This window comes from Tachypleus tridentatus, chromosome 12, assembly GCF_004210375.1.
Source record: "Tachypleus tridentatus isolate NWPU-2018 chromosome 12, ASM421037v1, whole genome shotgun sequence".
Lineage (NCBI taxonomy): Eukaryota > Metazoa > Arthropoda > Merostomata > Xiphosura > Limulidae > Tachypleus > Tachypleus tridentatus.
The window spans coordinates 51,618,565-51,643,091 of record NC_134836.1 but is presented as its reverse complement, the minus strand read 5'-3'; the positions used below and the strand labels follow the sequence as shown (position 1 = coordinate 51,643,091).

Below are 24,527 nucleotides of genomic sequence, written 5' to 3'. Positions count from 1 at the left end.
AAACTTCATGGATAGTTAACCCTTAACTTTATGGTGCCCTGAGTGGTGTCCATGTCCAAAACTGTATCATTACATAACAGAAATTCAACTTGCAGCTATTGTCCCATACATTAAGAAACAACAGCTGTAATGAAAAAATTATTAACTTATTTTAACTTAACTTCAAGGTATCACATTTTTTGATTTTGACAATTTTCACCACATGTGAATAAAAATAGTTTGGATCAAAATACAATTAATTTGATCATCATAACCTCAACACAAGAGAAACGTTAACCACTTTAACCAAGTTTGGTTACCATGGTGCTCACATCTCAGAACTAAAAAGTTGTAGCCTAGCAACCTTAACTGTGACAAAGCTTCTTTCTTTGTTCTTTTGAATTGTGTAAGCAATTATGGTTTCTAGTTTAGCCAAAACACATGAAAAGGCCAGAACAAAGTGGTAAAACTTAGCTTGGTGATATATCACTAGAAGATAAGGTGTTTGTTAATAACTACCACCACAACAGAATCTTGGCTTTATTGTTACTACTCTGCTGTACCATTTTGTAATTATATTTGATTATGTCTTGGGTATGAAAAAAAAATATTGTCATGAAACAAGACAAGGTAGGTTTAGTTAAATCATTTTGTACTGTGTTAACATTAAGCCTTATGACCCTAAGTAACTACATAAATATAGCCAAGGAGATATGAAAAATTACACACACACACATACACATACAGAAATAAACACAAAATGGTGTTAAAACTTGTTAAAATCTCTTCTCATTAACAATTTCTAGGTGACTAAAATATGTTTCAATAAATGGATGAAGGTTCACCTTGTGTGGAAATCCACTCATAAGAATGCTATTGTGTGCTAGCTCACACATATCACAGCTGCTCAGCTTCCATACCTGTGCTGCAATGCTATATTCTTCCATCAGAGGTTCCTGTGTATCAGATAAATTTTGCATGTATAAACAGCTCATTAGTGTTTCATACTTGTTATTAGTTTAATAGCTAAGGATTTTAAATATCATATTATAAACAATCCTTGCACCCTCTGATATAATATTTAACGTTCCTGGTAGTTAGAAGTTTGTGTTAATTAAAACTGATATGATACGAATAAAACAAATTAGCTATCATTCATTACATCATATCAAGTAGCATGTAATTTTCTTTCTTTAACCTTCTCTCGGTAAATGAAAGGGTGAGATGCAAATTGCTAGTTCACATCACATTTCCAATGATTCATGCAAAGTGTTTAAAGCTCTAAACACAAAGTCATTGCTAGTTCACATAACATTTTCAATGATTCATGCCAAGTGTTTAAAGCTCTAAACACAAACAAAGTCATGCTTTTTTGTCAGAGTATTTCGAGACAGATGAGCAATCTGTGAATTCATTGTCAGATGCGAGACTGTTCCAGTTGATTGATGTTTCTAACATTTTAAAGGTTTATCTGTAAAGACAAAGCAGACAAACCTTGAAAATATCAGTTAATTTGAATATCCTCATATCTGTGGCACTTTGCAAGCCCTCTTTTCCCCTTGATCTGTTAGCAGCAGCACACAACTGTAAGTTTTTCTTAGAAGTAAACATATTCCATTTCAATTATCTCTGTTCTTAAACAGATGATTAAATAAGGTTAATTGGTAATACTTCTATTAGAAGCATCAACTATCAATCTTTGAAAAATACTGAACAATTTTTTGCAGTCTAACCATGATAGGACTAAATTTATATACTTATAAGGATCAAACAGTCTTCCTTTTGATAGAATGCATATGTATGTGCATGAAACGTTTGACAAATTTATGTAAAAATATACTACTAAAGTGGCCAGTCAGTGTACATGCTAAACATTACCAAGTACTACATAACAACTGTAAAGAACAACAATACAGAATTTAATATTTTACCAACTGTATACATATATATATATATATTTTATTCAGTTAAAGGCCATTATCACAACTCAGCCTACATCCATGGTTTGCTATGAAATCATGCTTTACAAATAATGCACAAACACTTCTAGATATGAAACAGTGTTATGCACAAAAATGTTATCTGTTTATCACCTTGGTGAAGTGAAACTGCAAAGGATCATCTGTAGACAGAGAAACACGAAGGCCACGACTGAGGTACTCAGGAAGAGGATTACGATGATAATTCAGGAAGAGGGAATTGTTGCTAAGAGGAGACATAGCAATTCCAATCTGAGCTAAGTAATACAAGTACTGTAGCACAGGGACCTAAGATGACAAGCAGAGATCATAATTTAAGAATTAGTCATGACATATTTGAAGTTAGACTGTATATAAATCCCAACAGGAGTTTTTAAATTATGGCTATACCTGTTTTAATTAAATTATTTTTATTAGTCGAAGGATAACATGTTAGTGGGACATACAAATACTGTTTTAGTAATGGATGAATCATAAACAGATCACAAATAAAAATATGTCATTTCAAAAATTTATGTAGACTTTATGTAGACAAAGAGTTTTATATAATAATTATATCCTTTGAGTAAATGCCATCCACATGTCACGTAACACAAGAATAACAAAAAATAATGTTCAATAAAGACTTCCTTACAGTTCAGTACAAAACAATGGAGTGACAAAACTATTTTCTCATGACCAATACTATTAAGCATAATACATTACTACCTGAACTCAGATAAATCTAAATTTCTTTGGTTTAACTGCTTCTTGAATAAATATTTTGAAATGCTTGGATCATATATCTACTACTTGGTAATACATTTACGAGATATTATAATTTTTGATACTAAATCTGGCCAATATTATGCAATAATGTGCACCAATTAAATGCACAAAAACAAACAGTCAAGCTGTAACAATATGGTACAGTTAAGTATTTGTATTTTATTCTGTACAAATGTAAAACTTAATAAAAAAACAAAAACGAGAGATATTTGTAACAACCATGTAAAATTGTCTTCTCCCTCTACTGGTAAAAATAGTATAATAATGAATTTTCAAAAATGCAAAAAAATAAAATTACAATTCTAAAAGAGGTAGTTTCAACACTAACACATGAAGTATATTTCATCCAAACAATACTCCAACTTTTGAGAAGAAAATGTTATTGTACATAAAGTATGTTTTCCAAATATAGTCATCAAATTCCCATATGGTGGTTATGTTCCTACTCAATCAATTGCACAGGTTATGTTTAGGTATACAAGCAGCCAGCAATAAAAAATCAACATTCTAACCTCATAAAAGGATTGTGTAAGAAAGACAATAATTACTTCTGTAAATATGTTTAGAAATACTTCACACTTCAAGTACAAACTATGTAAACTAAATGCTTATAAGTTAGCATCTGAATATTAATATGGAAAAAAATTACATTAACTGAGAGCAAAGCTTCATATAACAGGACCCATCAATCAATGTCTTGGTTTTCAACAGTTACAGCTTATGACAGAAGAGCAACATTCATGGCAAGGTTGCTAGAATCATATATTCAAGAATACTGTCTAATATGTACTGTTTAAGTATTGAATAGTATTCAGAATCAACTAAGCTGGAAGTCCTGTAATCATGTACAACTATTGACTGTACTAGTTGGAATACTGTGATTTAGAATACAGATATATGACAGCTAACTTTAATATACAATGAGCTAAATGCCTGGTGAGTGATTTCCTTAAAGTTAACTTTGTCATCACTGTTCACAAGTATATTTTGAGAACTTGTTGATACAAGTATTTTAATGCTGTTGATTATAGTTTTAAGTGTATAATTATTAATACAGTCTACAGGGGTTGACTAATTGTTACTTTGACGGCATGTAAAATTTACACTTACGCTAGTTTCCATTCATTGAAAATAATCCAAACAGTACGCATTTTAAATGAAATTATACAGTCAACAAACAGAGGAATTTTGAACCACATGATATTTGATGGATAGCAAGGAAATATTAAAGTTGTAAATTTATCATCAGTAACTTTCTGAACTGACTTATCCAGATACAGATGTCAACATTATCATCAGTAACTTTCTGAACTGACTTGTCCAGATACAAATGTCAATATTATCATTGGTAACTTTCTGAATTGACTTATCCAGATACAGATGTCAATATTGTCATCAGTAACTTTCTGAACTGACTTATCCAGATACAGATGTCAATATTATCATCAGTAGCTTTCTGAACTGACTTATTCAGATACAGATGTCAATATTATCATCAGGAACTTTCTGAACTGACTTATCCAGATACAGATGTCAATATTATCATCAGTAACTTTCTGAACTGACTTATCCAGATACAGATGTCAACATTATCATCAGTAACTTTCTGAACTGACTTGTCCAGATACAAATGTCAATATTATCATCGGTAACTTTCTGAACTGACTTATCCAGATACAGATGTCAATATTATCATCAGTAACTTTCTGAACTGACTTATAAAGATACAGATGTCAATAAATTCAATCTTATCATAAATTTTATGAGACATTTATGTTTTCATGGACTACTGGCAGGTTTATAACATGACAATGACATGACTTTCAAATAATACTAAAGGGTAATCTGAAGATTTTAATGACAAGGCATCCACTGAAATATCCCAGTGATATAGTGTTTAAGATACTTGTCTGGAAAGAATAAACTGAGATACATGTAAGTGGACCACATGAAATAATAGATATAGAAACCATTGATGTCAACATGCTTGCTACAACAAAGACCCTTGGAAAAAAAGTAGAGGAGACAAGTTGACAATTCCTGAAGAGGCAGAATTTAATATTAGACTGTTACAGACCTGATAGAGGTTACATATTATGTTAAACCTAGCTCAAAACTGGACAGAAAATTTCTTGTTCATTTATTTCATGCTAATGCCAGATTATAATATGAAAATAAAGAAAAACAAATACTTTACATGAAATGGGGGTACAAAAAAAAGTAAGGATGTAAAGTTCCAGGAAGTTACTAAACATGAAAGATATTTGTACTCCTGTTTAAAAGTAACTCCAAATTATCAAAAACAAACCTAATGTGAGAAACATAAAATTTAATTACTATCTGTTGAAGATAACTGGTTTATAATGGGAGTTTAAATATATATATATATATACATATATATTCAGGTTCTCCACGGTTATTTTGAACTTACCAGCCAGATTCTGCTGTACAGTTTTCTTTTAAAAAGAAATGGGACCATTCTATCCAGAATGTAGTGGCCCAAAATTAAGAGAAAGATCATATATCAAAACAATAGGAATAGACTCTTCTGTGAACTGTAGTTCAGCCAAAGCTTTGACCACAATATACAATTACTTTGTAAATTTTTCAAAATGTTATATTTTCTTAATTGATAAAATATTTATTCGTTAAAAACTTGGAGATGTTACTAATTAATGAAAAAATAGTATATATAGTTTGAAGAAGAAAAAAGGTAGGGCTACCCATGAAGGTCAAAGGTCAAAAAATATTCCACAAGAGAATACACATACAATGCTATCAAAATGAATAAAAAATAAAACCATTTCCCTTCCATATAAAATAGAAAACTGAAGATCTTGAACAATAAATTCTGATCCTATTATGATCAGAACTGAACTCAAAAACAATTAAACAGCAAGGTCATAAAATTGAAAAAAATAAAACAACCTATATGTTAGCTTGGAGGCCAATTTTTCACACTATTTTTGCTCTATAACTCAGTCAATAATGATCAAATTTAATGACACTTGGTGGACATATGTTGAATATTGCTCCTCGTTGCTCTGCCAAAGACAGTCTGTATCTGTTGATAATGACGGATGCATGGACACATTTTTGTATGTTTTGAGGGCCAAACATGACCAACACTATTTGGCAGATGTGTGAGCTCTACTGAGTGCCCTTCTAGAGTGACAATGTAATGGTATGATTATAAACAAAGGACTTCCAAATACCCACTTTAATGGTACAGAATTGCAGAACACTAATATGGGACAGACAACTTCACCTAAAATTATAAAAAAACTGTATAAAAGATAAAAGTATTAATCACATAAAATGGTCAAATAATAACTGCCAATAACAAAATAATATCAGTTACTCCTACACAAATTAATATATTCTGTGTATCTCAGTGTAGATATATACACTGATCAATCATTCATTTCCTCTTTCAAAACCATCGTTATGGTTGCTGATATAAAATAAGAAGAGTTTTGAAAACTAAAGTAGTAAATGTAAGTAACCAACAAGTGTGGAGAAAAAAATATTAATACATGAACTGTCATTAAAAAAAGTGTTAATACATAAACTGTCTTTAAAAAGTGTTAATACACTAAATGTCATTAAAAATATTAATGCATTAACTGTCATTAAAAAAGTGTTAATACATAAACTGTCTTTAAAAAAGTGTTAATAAACTAACTGTCTTTAAAAAAGTGTTAATAAACTAACTGTCATTAAAAATATTCATACATCAACTGTCATTAAAAAAATTGTTAATACATAAACTGTCTTTAAAAAAGTGTTAATACACTAACTGTCATTAAAAATATTAATGCATTAACTGTCATTAAAAATATTAATGCATTAACTGTCATTAAAAAGTGTTAATACACCAACTGCCAGTTATAACAAAGAGATGCTAAATAACAACAATGAAAAATTTAAAAATATCTTTTTCCAATAATTTGTTCACTTACCAAAATAAGTCAATTTGGAAAAAAGAAGTTGAAAATATTCTGATAAAATACTGAATATGAAGATAAAAATCAGAGTGATAATATTTCTATCACTAATATACCCATGTTATGTAATACTTTCATATCAGACTTATTATATTACTGTCACTAATTTACCCATGTTATGTAATACTGTCATTTCTGAGTTATAATATTACTATCACTAATTTACCCATGTTATGTAATACTGTCATTTCAGAGTTGTAATATTACTATCACTAATTTACCCATGTTATGTAATACTGTCACTTCAGAGTTGTAATATTACTATCACTAATTTACCCATGTTATGTAATACTGTCATTTCAGAGTTGTAATATTACTATCACTAATTTACACATGTTATGTAATATTTTTATGTCAGACTTATAATATTACTGTCACTAATTTACCCATGTTATGTAATATTGTCATTTCAGAGTTGTAATATTACTATCACTAATTTAAACGTTATGTAATATTTTTATGTCAGACTTATAATATTACTGTCACTAATTTACTTATGTTATGTAATACTGTCATTTCAGAGTTGTAATATTACTATCACTAATTTACACATTATGTAATACTGTCATTTCAGAGTTGTAATATTACTATCACTAATTTACACATTATGTAATACTGTCATTTCAGAGTTGTAATATTACTATCACTAATTTACCCATGTTATGTAATACTGTCATTTCAGAGTTCTAATATTACTATCACTAATTTACACATGTTATGTAATACTGTCATTTCAGAGTTGTAATATTACTATCACTAATTTACCCATGTTATGTAATACTGTCATTTCAGAGTTATAACATTACTATCACTAATTTACACATTATGTAATACTGTCATTTCAGAGTTGTAATATTACTATCACTAATTTACACATTATGTAATACTGTCATTTCAGAGTTATAATATTACTATCACTAATTTACCCATGTTATGTAATACTGTCATTTCAGAGTTGTAATATTACTATCACTAATTTACCCATGTTATGTAATACTGTCACTTCAGAGTTGTAATATTACTATCACTAATTTACACATTATGTAATACTGTCATTTCAGAGTTATAATATTACTATCACTAATTTACCCATGTTATGTAATACTGTCATTTCAGAGTTACAATATTACTATCACTAATTTACCCATGTTATGTAATACTGTCATTTCAGAGTTGTAATATTACTATCACTAATTTACCCATGTTATGTAATACTGTCATATCAGAGTTACAATATTACTATCACTAATTTACCCATGTTATGTAATACTGTCATTTCAGAGTTACAATATTACTATCACTAATTTACCCATGTTATGTAATACTGTCATTTTAGAGTTACAATATTACTATCACTAATTTACCCATGTTATGTAATACTGTCATATCAGAGTTATAATATTACTATCACTAATTTACCCATGTTATGTAATACTGTCATATCAGGTTATATTACTATCACTAATTTACCCATGTTATGTAATACTGTCATTTCAGAGTTATAATATTACTATCACTAATTTACCCATGTTATGTAATACTGTCATATCAGAGTTATATTACTATCACTAATTTACCCATGTTATGTAATACTGTCATTTCAGAGTTATAATATTACTATCACTAATTTACCCATGTTATGTAATACTGTCATATCAGAGTTATATTACTATCACTAATTTACCCATGTTATGTAATACTGTCATTTTAGAGTTATAATATTACTATCACTAATTTACCCATGTTATGTAATACTGTCACTTCAGAGTTGTAATATTACTATCACTAATTTACCCATGTTATGTAATACTGTCATTTCAGAGTTGTAACATTACTATCACTAATTTACCCATGTTATGTAATACTGTCATACCAGAGTTATAATATTACTATCACTAATTTACCCATGTTATGTAATACTGTCATTTCAGAGTTATAATATTACTATCACTAATTTACCCATGTTATGTAATACTGTCATTTCAGAGTTATAATATTACTATCACTAATTTACCCATGTTATGTAATACTGTCACTTCAGAGTTATAATATTACTATCACTAATTTACCCATGTTATGTAATACTGTCATTTCAGAGTTGTAACATTACTATCACTAATTTACCCATGTTATGTAATACTGTCATTTCAGAGTTGTAACATTACTATCACTAATTTACACATTATGTAGTACTGTCATTTCAGAGTTGTAATATTACTATCACTAATTTACACATTATGTAATACTGTCATTTAAGAGTTATAATATTACTATCACTAATTTACCCATGTTATGTAATACTGTTATTTCAGAGTTGTAGTATTACTATCACTAATTTACCCGTGTTATGTAATACTGTCACTTCAGAGTTGTAATATTACTATCACTAATTTACCCATGTTATGTAATACTGTCATTTCAGAGTTATAATATTACTATCACTAATTTACCCATGTTATGTAATACTGTCATTTTAGAGTTATAATATTACTATCACTAATTTACCCATGTTATGCAATACTGTCACTTCAGAGTTGTAATATTACTATCACTAATTTACCCGTGTTATGTAATACTGTCATTTCAGAGTTGTAATATTACTATCACTAATTTACCCATGTTATGTAATACTCTCATTTCAGAGTTACAATATTACTATCACTAATTTACCCATGTTATGTAATACTGTCATTTCAGAGTTGTAATATTACTATCACTAATTTACCCATGTTATGTAATACTGTCATATCAGAGTTACAATATTACTATCACTAATTTACCCATGTTATGTAATACTGTCATTTCAGAGTTACAATATTACTATCACTAATTTACCCATGTTATGTAATACTGTCATTTCAGAGTTACAATATTACTATCACTAATTTACCCATGTTAAACAATACTGTCATTTCAGAGTTATAATATTACTATCACTAATTTACCCATGTTATGTAATACTGTCATTTCAGAGTTGTAATATTACTATCACTAATTTACACATGTTATGTAATATTTTTATGTCAGACTTATAATATTACTGTCACTAATTTACCCATGTTATGTAATATTGTCATTTCAGAGTTGTAATATTACTATCACTAATTTAAACGTTATGTAATATTTTTATGTCAGACTTATAATATTACTGTCACTAATTTACTTATGTTATGTAATACTGTCATTTCAGAGTTGTAATATTACTATCACTAATTTACACATTATGTAATACTGTCATTTCAGAGTTGTAATATTACTATCACTAATTTACCCATGTTATGTAATACTGTCATTTTAGAGTTATAATATTACTATCACTAATTTACCCATGTTATGTAATACTGTCATTTCAGAGTTATAATATTACTGTCACTAATTTACCCATGTTATGTAATACTGTCATTTCAGAGTTATAATATTACTATCACTAATTTACCCATTTCATGTAATACTGTCATTTCAGAGTTATAATATTACTATCACTAATTTACCCATGTTATGTAATACTGTCATACCAGAGTTATATTACTATCACTAATTTACCCATGTTATGTAATACTGTCATTTCAGAGTTATAATATTACTATCACTAATTTACCCATGTTATGTAATACTGTCATTTCAGAGTTATAATATTACTATCACTAATTTACCCATGTTATGTAATACTGTCATATCAGAGTTACAATATTACTATCACTAATTTACCCATGTTATGTAATACTGTCATTTCAGAGTTACAATATTACTATCACTAATTTACCCATGTTATGTAATACTGTCATTTTAGAGTTATAATATTACTATCACTAATTTACCCATGTTATGCAATACTGTCATTTCAGAGTTATAATATTACTATCACTAATTTACCCATGTTATGTAATACTGTCATTTTAGAGTTATAATATTACTATCACTAATTTACCCATGTTATGTAATACTGTCATTTTAGAGTTATAATATTACTATCACTAATTTACCCATGTTATGTAATACTGTCATTTCAGAGTTATAATATTACTGTCACTAATTTACCCATGTTATGTAATACTGTCATTTCAGAGTTATAATATTACTATCACTAATTTACCCATTTCATGTAATACTGTCATTTCAGAGTTATAATATTACTATCACTAATTTACCCATGTTATGTAATACTGTCATATCAGAGTTATATTACTATCACTAATTTACCCATGTTATGTAATACTGTCATTTCAAAGTTATAATATTACTATCACTAATTTACCCATGTTATGTAATACTGTCATATCAGAGTTATATTACTATCACTAATTTACCCATGTTATGTAATACTGTCATTTCAGAGTTATAATATTACTATCACTAATTTACCCATGTTATGTAATACTGTCATATCAGAGTTATATTACTATCACTAATTTACCCATGTTATGTAATACTGTCATTTCAGAGTTATAATATTACTATCACTAATTTACCCATGTTATGTAATACTGTCATATCAGAGTTATATTACTATCACTAATTTACCCATGTTATGTAATACTGTCATTTCAGAGTTGTAACATTACTATCACTAATTTACACATTATGTAGTACTGTCATTTCAGAGTTCTAATATTACTATCACTAATTTACACATTATGTAATACTGTCATTTCAGAGTTATAATATTACTATCACTAATTTACCCATGTTATGTAATACTGTCATTTCAGAGTTGTAGTATTACTATCACTAATTTACCCGTGTTATGTAATACTGTCACTTCAGAGTTGTAATATTAATATCACTAATTTACCCATGTTATGTAATACTGTCATTTCAGAGTTATAATATTACTATCACTAATTTACCCATGTTATGTAATACTGTCATTTCAGAGTTATAATATTACTGTCACTAATTTACCCATGTTATGTAATACTGTCATTTCAGAGTTATAATATTACTATCACTAATTTACCCATTTCATGTAATACTGTCATTTCAGAGTTATAATATTACTATCACTAATTTACCCATGTTATGTAATACTGTCATATCAGAGTTATATTACTATCACTAATTTACCCATGTTATGTAATACTGTCATTTCAGAGTTATAATATTACTATCACTAATTTACCCATGTTATGTAATACTGTCATATCAGAGTTATATTACTATCACTAATTTACCCATGTTATGTAATACTGTCATTTCAGAGTTATAATATTACTATCACTAATTTACCCATGTTATGTAATACTGTCATTTCAGAGTTATATTATTTACTATCACTAATTTACCCATGTTATGTAATACTGTCATTTCAGAGTTATAATATTACTATCACTAATTTACCCATGTTATGTAATACTGTCATTTCAGAGTTACTAATATTACTATCACTAATTTACCCATGTTATGTAATACTGTCATTTCAGAGTTATAATATTACTATCACTAATTTACCCATGTTATGTAATACTGTCATTTCAGAGTTATAATATTACTATCACTAATTTACCCATGTTATGTAATACTGTCATTTCAGAGTTAATATTACTATCACTAATTTACCCATTTTATGTAATACTGTCATTTCAGGTTATAATATTACTATCACTAATTTACCCATGTTATGTAATACTGTCATTTCAGGTTATAATATTACTATCACTAATTTACCCATGTTATGTAATACTGTCATTTCAGGTTATAATATTACTATCACTAATTTACCCATGTTATGTAATACTGTCATTTCAGAGTTATAATATTACTATCACTAATTTACCCATGTTATGTAATACTGTCATTTCAGAGTTATAATATTACTATCACTAATTTACCCATGTTATGTAATACTGTCATTTCAGAGTTATAATATTACTATCACTAATTTACCCATGTTATGTAATACTGTCATTTCAGGTTATAATATTACTATCACTAATTTACCCATGTTATGTAATACTGTCATTTCAGGTTATAATATTACTATCACTAATTTACCCATTTGTACCCATGTTTTGTAATATTACTATCACTTTTACAGGTTATAATATTACTATCACTAATTTACCCATGTTATGTAATACTGTCATCACTAATCAGTTATGTTACTGTCATTTCAGAGTTATATTACTATCACTAATTTACCCATGTTATGTAATACTGTCATTTCAGGTTATAATATTACTATCACTAATTTACCCATGTTATGTAATACTGTCATTTCAGAGTTATAATATTACTATCACTAATTTACCCATGTTATGTAATACTGTCATTTCAGAGTTATAATATTACTATCACTAATTTACCCATGTTATGTAATACTGTCATTTCAGGTTATAATATTACTATCACTAATTTACCCATGTTATGTAATACTGTCATTTCAGAGTTATAATATTACTATCACTAATTTACCCATGTTATGTAATACTGTCATTTCAGGTTATAATATTACTATCACTAATTTACCCATGTTATGTAATACTGTCATTTCAGGTTATAATATTACTATCACTAATTTACCCATGTTATGTAATACTGTCATTTCAGGTTATAATATTACTATCACTAATTTACCCATGTTATGTAATACTGTCATTTCAGAGTTATAATATTACTATCACTAATTTACCCATGTTATGTAATACTGTCATTTCAGAGTTATAATATTACTATCACTAATTTACCCATGTTATGTAATACTGTCATTTCAGGTTATAATATTACTATCACTAATTTACCCATGTTATGTAATACTGTCATTTCAGAGTTATAATATTACTATCACTAATTTACCCATGTTATGTAATACTGTCATTTCAGAGTTATAATATTACTATCACTAATTTACCCATGTTATGTAATACTGTCATTTCAGAGTTATAATATTACTATCACTAATTTACCCATGTTATGTAATACTGTCATTTCAGAGTTATAATATTACTATCACTAATTTACCCATGTTATGTAATACTGTCATTTCAGAGTTATAATATTACTATCACTAATTTACCCATGTTATGTAATACTGTCATTTCAGAGTTATAATATTACTATCACTAATTTACCCATGTTATGTAATACTGTCATTTCAGAGTTATAATATTACTATCACTAATTTACCCATGTTATGTAATACTGTCATTTCAGGTTATAATATTACTATCACTAATTTACCCATGTTATGTAATACTGTCATTTCAGGTTATAATATTACTATCACTAATTTACCCATGTTATGTAATACTGTCATTTCAGAGTTATAATATTACTATCACTAATTTACCCATGTTATGTAATACTGTCATTTCAGAGTTATAATATTACTATCACTAATTTACCCATGTTATGTAATACTGTCATTTCAGGTTACAATATTACTATCACTAATTTACCCATGTTATGTAATACTGTCATTTCAGGTTATAATATTACTATCACTAATTTACCCATGTTATGTAATACTGTCATTTCAGGTTATAATATTACTATCACTAATTTACCCATGTTATGTAATACTGTCATTTCAGAGTTATAATATTACTATCACTAATTTACCCATGTTATGTAATACTGTCATTTCAGAGTTATAATATTACTATCACTAATTTACCCATGTTATGTAATACTGTCATTTTACCCAGAGTTATATTTTATATTACTATCACTAATTTACCCATGTTATGTAATACTGTCATTTCAGAGTTATAATATTACTATCACTAATTTACCCATGTTATGTAATACTGTCATTTCAGAGTTATAATATTACTATCACTAATTTACCCATGTTATGTAATACTGTCATTTCAGGTTATAATATTACTATCACTAATTTACCCATGTTATGTAATACTGTCATTTCAGGTTATAATATTACTATCACTAATTTACCCATGTTATGTAATACTGTCATTTTAGAGTTATAATATTACTATCACTAATTTACCCATGTTATGTAATACTGTCATTTCAGGTTATAATATTACTATCACTAATTTACCCATGTTATGTAATACTGTCATTTCAGAGTTATAATATTACTATCACTAATTTACCCATGTTATGTAATACTGTCATTTCAGAGTTATATTACTATCACTAATTTACCCATGTTATGTAATACTGTCATTTCAGAGTTATAATATTACTATCACTAATTTACCCATGTTATGTAATACTGTCATTTCAGGTTATAATATTACTATCACTAATTTACCCATGTTATGTAATACTGTCATTTCAGAGTTATAATATTACTATCACTAATTTACCCATGTTATGTAATACTGTCATTTCAGAGTTATAATATTACTATCACTAATTTACCCATGTTATGTAATACTGTCATTTCAGAGTTATAATATTACTATCACTAATTTACCCATGTTATGTAATACTGTCATTTCAGAGTTATAATATTACTATCACTAATTTACCCATGTTATGTAATACTGTCATTTCAGAGTTATAATATTACTATCACTAATTTACCCATGTTATGTAATACTGTCATTTCAGGTTATAATATTACTATCACTAATTTACCCATGTTATGTTAAATATTACTATCACTAATTTACCCATGTTATGTAATACTGTCATTTCAGAGTTATAATATTACTATCACTAATTTACCCATGTTATGTAATACTGTCATTTCAGAGTTATAATATTACTATCACTAATTTACCCATGTTATGTAATACTGTCATTTCAGGTTATAATATTACTATCACTAATTTACCCATGTTATGTAATACTGTCATTTCAGAGTTATAATATTACTATCACTAATTTACCCATGTTATGTAATACTGTCATTTCAGAGTTATAATATTACTATCACTAATTTACCCATGTTATGTAATACTGTCATTTCAGGTTATAATATTACTATCACTAATTTACCCATGTTATGTAATACTGTCATTTCAGAGTTATAATATTACTATCACTAATTTACCCATGTTATGTAATACTGTCATTTCAGGTTATAATATTACTATCACTAATTTACCCATGTTATGTAATACTGTCATTTCAGAGTTATAATATTACTATCACTAATTTACCCATGTTATGTAATACTGTCATTTCAGAGTTATAATATTACTATCACTAATTTACCCATGTTATGTAATACTGTCATTTCAGAGTTATAATATTACTATCACTAATTTACCCATGTTATGTAATACTGTCATTTCAGAGTTATAATATTACTATCACTAATTTACCCATGTTATGTAATACTGTCATTTCAGAGTTATAATATTACTATCACTAATTTACCCATGTTATGTAATACTGTCATTTCAGGTTATAATATTACTATCACTAATTTACCCATGTTATGTAATACTGTCATTTCAGGTTATAATATTACTATCACTAATTTACCCATGTTATGTAATACTGTCATTTCAGAGTTATAATATTACTATCACTAATTTACCCATGTTATGTAATACTGTCATTTCAGAGTTATAATATTACTATCACTAATTTACCCATGTTATGTAATACTGTCATTTCAGAGTTATAATATTACTATCACTAATTTACCCATGTTATGTAATACTGTCATTTCAGAGTTATAATATTACTATCACTAATTTTATGTTATGTAATACTGTCATTTCAGGTTATAATATTACTATCACTAATTTACCCATGTTATGTAATACTGTCATTTCAGAGTTATAATATTACTATCACTAATTTACCCATGTTATGTAATACTGTCATTTCAGGTTACTATCACTAATTTACCCATGTTATGTAATACTGTCATTTCAGGTTATAATATTACTATCACTAATTTACCCATGTTATGTAATACTGTCATTTCAGGTTATAATATTACTATCACTAATTTACCCATGTTATGTAATACTGTCATTTCAGGTTATAATATTACTATCACTAATTTACCCATGTTATGTAATACTGTCATTTCAGGTTATAATATTACTATCACTAATTTACCCATGTTATGTAATACTGTCATTTCAGGTTATAATATTACTATCACTAATTTACCCATGTTATGTAATACTGTCATTTCAGGTTATAATATTACTATCACTAATTTACCCATGTTATGTAATACTGTCATTTCAGGTTATAATATTACTATCACTAATTTACCCATGTTATGTAATACTGTCATTTCAGGTTATAATATTACTATCACTAATTTACCCATGTTATGTAATACTGTCATTTCAGAGTTATAATATTACTATCACTAATTTACCCATGTTATGTAATACTGTCATTTCAGGTTATAATATTACTATCACTAATTTACCCATGTTATGTAATACTGTCATTTCAGGTTATAATATTACTATCACTAATTTACCCATGTTATGTAATACTGTCATTTCAGGTTATAATATTACTATCACTAATTTACCCATGTTATGTAATACTGTCATTTCAGAGTTATAATATTACTATCACTAATTTACCCATGTTATGTAATACTGTCATTTCAGGTTATAATATTACTATCACTAATTTACCCATGTTATGTAATACTGTCATTTCAGGTTATAATATTACTATCACTAATTTACCCATGTTATGTAATACTGTCATTTCAGAGTTATAATATTACTATCACTAATTTACCCATGTTATGTAATACTGTCATTTCAGGTTATAATATTACTATCACTAATTTACCCATGTTATGTAATACTGTCATTTCAGGTTATAATATTACTATCACTAATTTACCCATGTTATGTAATACTGTCATTTCAGTTATGTAATACTGTCATTTCAGAGTTATATTACTATCACTAATTTACCCATGTTATGTAATACTGTCATTTCAGGTTATAATATTACTATCACTAATTTACCCATGTTATGTAATACTGTCATTTCAGAGTTATAATATTACTATCACTAATTTACCCATGTTATGTAATACTGTCATTTCAGGTTATAATATTACTATCACTAATTTACCCATGTTATGTAATACTGTCATTTCAGAGTTATAATATTACTATCACTAATTTACCCATGTTATGTAATACTGTCATTTCAGGTTATAATATTACTATCACTAATTTACCCATGTTATGTAATACTGTCATTTCAGGTTATAATATTACTATCACTAATTTACCCATGTTATGTAATACTGTCATTTCAGGTTATAATATTACTATCACTAATTTACCCATGTTATGTAATACTGTCATTTCAGGTTATAATATTACTATCACTAATTTACCCATGTTATGTAATACTGTCATTTCAGGTTATAATATTACTATCACTAATTTACCCATGTTATGTAATACTGTCATTTCAGGTTATAATATTACTATCACTAATTTACCCATGTTATGTAATACTGTCATTTCAGGTTATAATATTACTATCACTAATTTACCCATGTTATGTAATACTGTCATTTCAGGTTATAATATTACTATCACTAATTTACCCATGTTATGTAATACTGTCATTTCAGGTTATAATATTACTATCACTAATTTACCCATGTTATGTAATACTGTCATTTCAGGTTATAATATTACTATCATTTCTAATTTACTATCACTAATTTATGTAATACTGTCATTTCAGGTTATAATATTACTATCACTAATTTACCCATGTTATGTAATACTGTCATTTCAGGTTATAATATTACTATCACTAATTTACCCATGTTATGTAATACTGTCATTTCAGGTTATAATATTACTATCACTAATTTACCCATGTTATGTAATACTGTCATTTCAGGTTATAATATTACTATCACTAATTTACCCATGTTATGTAATACTGTCATTTCAGGTTATAATATTACTATCACTAATTTACCCATGTTATGTAATACTGTCATTTCAGGTTATAATATTACTATCACTAATTTACCCATGTTATGTAATACTGTCATTTCAGGTTATAATATTACTATCACTAATTTACCCATGTTATGTAATACTGTCATTTCAGGTTATAATATTACTATCACTAATTTACCCATGTTATGTAATACTGTCATTTCAGAGTTATAATATTACTATCACTAATTTACCCATGTTATGTAATACTGTCATTTCAGGTTATAATATTACTATCACTAATTTACCCATGTTATGTAATACTGTCATTTCAGAGTTATAATATTACTATCACTAATTTACCCATGTTATGTAATACTGTCATTTCAGAGTTATAATATTACTATCACTAATTTACCCATGTTATGTAATACTGTCATTTCAGGTTATAATATTACTATCACTAATTTACCCATGTTATGTAATACTGTCATTTCAGGTTATAATATTACTATCACTAATTTACCCATGTTATGTAATACTGTCATTTCAGAGTTATAATATTACTATCACTAATTTACCCATGTTATGTAATACTGTCATTTCAGAGTTATAATATTACTATCACTAATTTACCCATGTTATGTAATACTGTCATTTCAGAGTTATAATATTACTATCACTAATTTACCCATGTTATGTAATACTGTCATTTCAGAGTTATAATATTACTATCACTAATTTACCCATGTTATGTAATACTGTCATTTCAGGTTATAATATTACTATCACTAATTTACCCATGTTATGTAATACTGTCATATCAGGTTATATATTACTATCACTAATTTACCCATGTTATGTAATACTGTCATTTCAGAGTTATAATATTACTATCACTAATTTACCCATGTTATGTAATACTGTCATTTCAGAGTTATAATATTACTATCACTAATTTACCCATGTTATGTAATACTGTCATTTCAGGTTATAATATTACTATCACTAATTTACCCATGTTATGTAATACTGTCATTTCAGGTTATAATATTACTATCACTAATTTACCCATGTTATGTAATACTGTCATTTCAGGTTATAATATTACTATCACTAATTTACCCATGTTATGTAATACTGTCATTTCAGGTTATAATATTACTATCACTAATTTACCCATGTTATGTAATACTGTCATTTCAGGTTATAATATTACTATCACTAATTTACCCATGTTATGTAATACTGTCATTTCAGGTTATAATATTACTATCACTAATTTACCCATGTTATGTAATACTGTCATTTCAGAGTTATAATATTACTATCACTAATTTACCCATGTTATGTAATACTGTCATTTCAGGTTATAATATTACTATCACTAATTTACCCATGTTATGTAATACTGTCATTTCAGGTTATAATATTACTATCACTAATTTACCCATGTTATGTAATACTGTCATTTCAGGTTATAATATTACTATCACTAATTTACCCATGTTATGTAATACTGTCATTTCAGGTTGTAATATTACTATCACTAATTTACCCATGTTATGTAATACTGTCATTTTCAGGTTATAATATTACTATCACTAATTTACCCATGTTATGTAATACTGTCATTTCAGAGTTATAATATTACTATCACTAATTTACCCATGTTATGTAATACTGTCATTTCAGGTTATAATATTACTATCACTAATTTACCCATGTTATGTAATACTGTCATTTCAGAGGTTATAATATTACTATCACTAATTTACCCATGTTATGTAATACTGTCATTTCAGGTTATAATATTACTATCACTAATTTACCCATGTTATGTAATACTGTCATTTCAGAGTTATAATATTACTATCACTAATTTACCCATGTTATGTAATACTGTCATTTCAGAGTTATAATATTACTATCACTAATTTACCCATGTTATGTAATACTGTCATTTCAGGTTATAATATTACTATCACTAATTTACCCATGTTATGTAATACTGTCATTTCAGAGTTATAATATTACTATCACTAATTTACCCATGTTATGTAATACTGTCATTTCAGGTTATAATATTACTATCACTAATTTACCCATGTTATGTAATACTGTCATTTCAGGTTATAATATTACTATCACTAATTTACCCATGTTATGTAATACTGTCATTTCAGGTTATAATATTACTATCACTAATTTACCCATGTTATGTAATACTGTCATTTCAGGTTATAATATTACTATCACTAATTTACCCATGTTATGTAATACTGTCATTTCAGGTTATAATATTACTATCACTAATTTACCCATGTTATGTAATACTGTCATTTCAGAGTTATAATATTACTATCACTAATTTACCCATGTTATGTAATACTGTCATTTCAGGTTATAATATTACTATCACTAATTTACCCATGTTATGTAATACTGTCATTTCAGGTTATAATATTACTATCACTAATTTACCCATGTTATGTAATACTGTCATTTCAGGTTATAATATTACTATCACTAATTTACCCATGTTATGTAATACTGTCATTTCAGGTTGTAATATTACTATCACTAATTTACCCATGTTATAATACTGTCATTTCAGAGTTATAATATTACTATCACTAATTTACCCATGTTATGTAATACTGTCATTTCAGGTTATAATATTACTATCACTAATTTACCCATGTTATGTAATACTGTCATTTCAGAATATTACTATCACTAATTTACCCATGTTATAATATTACTATCACTAATTTACCCATGTTATGTAATACTGTCATTTCAGGTTATAATATTACTATCACTAATTTACCCATGTTATGTAATACTGTCATTTCAGGTTATAATATTACTATCACTAATTTACCCATGTTATGTAATACTGTCATTTCAGGTTATAATATTACTATCACTAATTTACCCATGTTATGTAATACTGTCATTTCAGGTTATAATATTACTATCACTAATTTACCCATGTTATGTAATACTGTCATTTCAGGTTATAATATTACTATCACTAATTTACCCATGTTATGTAATACTGTCATTTCAGGTTATAATATTACTATCACTAATTTACCCATGTTATGTAATACTGTCATTTCAGGTTATAATATTACTATCACTAATTTACCCATGTTATGTAATACTGTCATTTCAGGTTATAATATTACTATCACTAATTTACCCATGTTATGTAATACTGTCATTTCAGGTTATAATATTACTATCACTAATTTACCCATGTTATGTAATACTGTCATTTCAGGTTATAATATTACTATCACTAATTTACCCATGTTATGTAATACTGTCATTTCAGAGTTATAATATTACTATCACTAATTTACCCATGTTATGTAATACTGTCATTTCAGGTTATAATATTACTATCACTAATTTACCCATGTTATAATATTCAGTTAGGTTATATATTACTATCACTAATTTACCCATGTTATGTAATACTGTCATTTCAGAGTTATAATATTACTATCACTAATTTACCCATGTTATGTAATACTGTCATTTCAGGTTATAATATTACTATCACTAATTTACCCATGTTATGTAATACTGTCATTTCAGGTTATAATATTACTATCACTAATTTACCCATGTTATTTCAGTAATACTGTCACTTTTACCCATGTTATGTAATACTGTCAATATTACTATCACTAATTTACCCATGTTATGTAATACTGTCATTTCAGGTTATAATATTACTATCACTAATTTACCCATGTTATGTAATACTGTCATTTCAGGTTATAATATTACTATCACTAATTTACCCATGTTATGTAATACTGTCATTTCAGGTTAGTTATAATATTACTATCACTAATTTACCCATGTTATGTAATACTGTCATTTCAGGTTATAATATTACTATCACTAATTTACCCATGTTATGTAATACTGTCATTTCAGGTTATAATATTACTATCACTAATTTACCCATGTTATGTAATACTGTCATTTCAGGTTATAATATTACTATCACTAATTTACCCATGTTATGTAATACTGTCATTTCAGGTTATAATATTACTATCACTAATTTACCCATGTTATGTAATACTGTCATTTCAGGTTATAATATTACTATCACTAATTTACCCATGTTATGTAATACTGTCATTTCAGGTTATAATATTACTATCACTAATTTACCCATGTTATGTAATACTGTCATTTCAGGTTATAATATTACTATCACTAATTTACCCATGTTATGTAATACTGTCATTTCAGGTTAGTATTACTATCACTAATTTACTGTTATGTAATACTGTCATTTCAGGTTATAATATTACTATCACTAATTTACCCATGTTATGTAATACTGTCATTTCAGTCATTTCAGTTATAATATTACTATCACTAATTTACCCATGTTATGTAATACTGTCATTTCAGGTTATAATATTACTATCACTAATTTACCCATGTTATGTAATACTGTCATTTCAGGTTATAATATTACTATCACTAATTTACCCATGTTATGTAATACTGTCATTTCAGGTTATAATATTACTATCACTAATTTACCCATGTTATGTAATACTGTCATTTCAGGTTATAATATTACTATCACTAATTTACCCATGTTATGTAATACTGTCATTTCAGGTTATAATATTACTATCACTAATTTACCCATGTTATGTAATACTGTCATTTCAGGTTATAATATTACTATCACTAATTTACCCATGTTATGTAATACTGTCATTTCAGGTTATAATATTACTATCACTAATTTACCCATGTTATGTAATACTGTCATTTCAGGTTATAATATTACTATCACTAATTTACCCATGTTATGTTAATACTGTCATTTCAGGTTATAATATTACTATCACTAATTTACCCATGTTATGTAATACTGTCATTTCAGGTTATAATATTACTATCACTAATTTACCCATGTTATGTAATACTGTCATTTCAGAGTTATAATATTACTATCACTAATTTACCCATGTTATGTAATACTGTCATTTCAGGTTATAATATTACTATCACTAATTTACCCATGTTATGTAATACTGTCATTTCAGGTTATAATATTACTATCACTAATTTACCCATGTTATGTAATACTGTCATTTCAGGTTATAATATTACTATCACTAATTTACCCATGTTATGTAATACTGTCATTTCAGGTTATAATATTACTATCACTAATTTACCCATGTTATGTAATACTGTCATTTCAGGTTATACTATCTATCACTAATTTACCCATGTTATGTAATACTGTCACTTCAGGTTATAATATTACTATCACTAATTTACCCATGTTATGTAATACTGTCATTTCAGAGTTATAATATTACTATCACTAATTTACCCATGTTATGTAATACTGTCATTTTATAATATTACTAGTTATGTTACTGTCAATATATACTATCACTAATTTACCCATGTTATGTAATACTGTCATTTCAGGTTATAATATTACTATCACTAATTTACCCATGTTATGTAATACTGTCATTTCAGGTTATAATATTACTATCACTAATTTACCCATGTTATGTAATACTGTCATTTCAGAGTTATAATATTACTATCACTAATTTACCCATGTTATGTAATACTGTCATTTCAGGTTATAATATTACTATCACTAATTTACCCATGTTATGTAATACTGTCATTTCAGGTTATAATATTACTATCACTAATTTACCCATGTTATGTAATACTGTCATTTCAGGTTATAATATTACTATCACTAATTTACCCATGTTATGTAATACTGTCATTTCAGGTTATAATATTACTATCACTAATTTACCCATGTTATGTAATACTGTCATTTCAGGTTATAATATTACTATCACTAATTTACCCATGTTATGTAATACTGTCATTTCAGGTTATAATATTACTATCACTAATTTACCCATGTTATGTAATAC

The 24,527-nt window shown here is 27.0% G+C and overlaps 1 protein-coding gene across 1 annotated transcript in view; it reads right to left on the bottom strand.

Annotated features, from left to right (window-relative positions):
- The window catches only part of LOC143233313 (AMP deaminase 2-like), an 85,488-nt gene that overhangs the window by 3,288 nt on the left and 57,673 nt on the right, over positions 1 to 24,527 (bottom strand). The window contains 2 exon segments of the mRNA XM_076469443.1: positions 825 to 935; positions 2,073 to 2,246. Of these exon segments, the coding sequence (XP_076325558.1) occupies positions 825 to 935; positions 2,073 to 2,246 (285 nt within the window).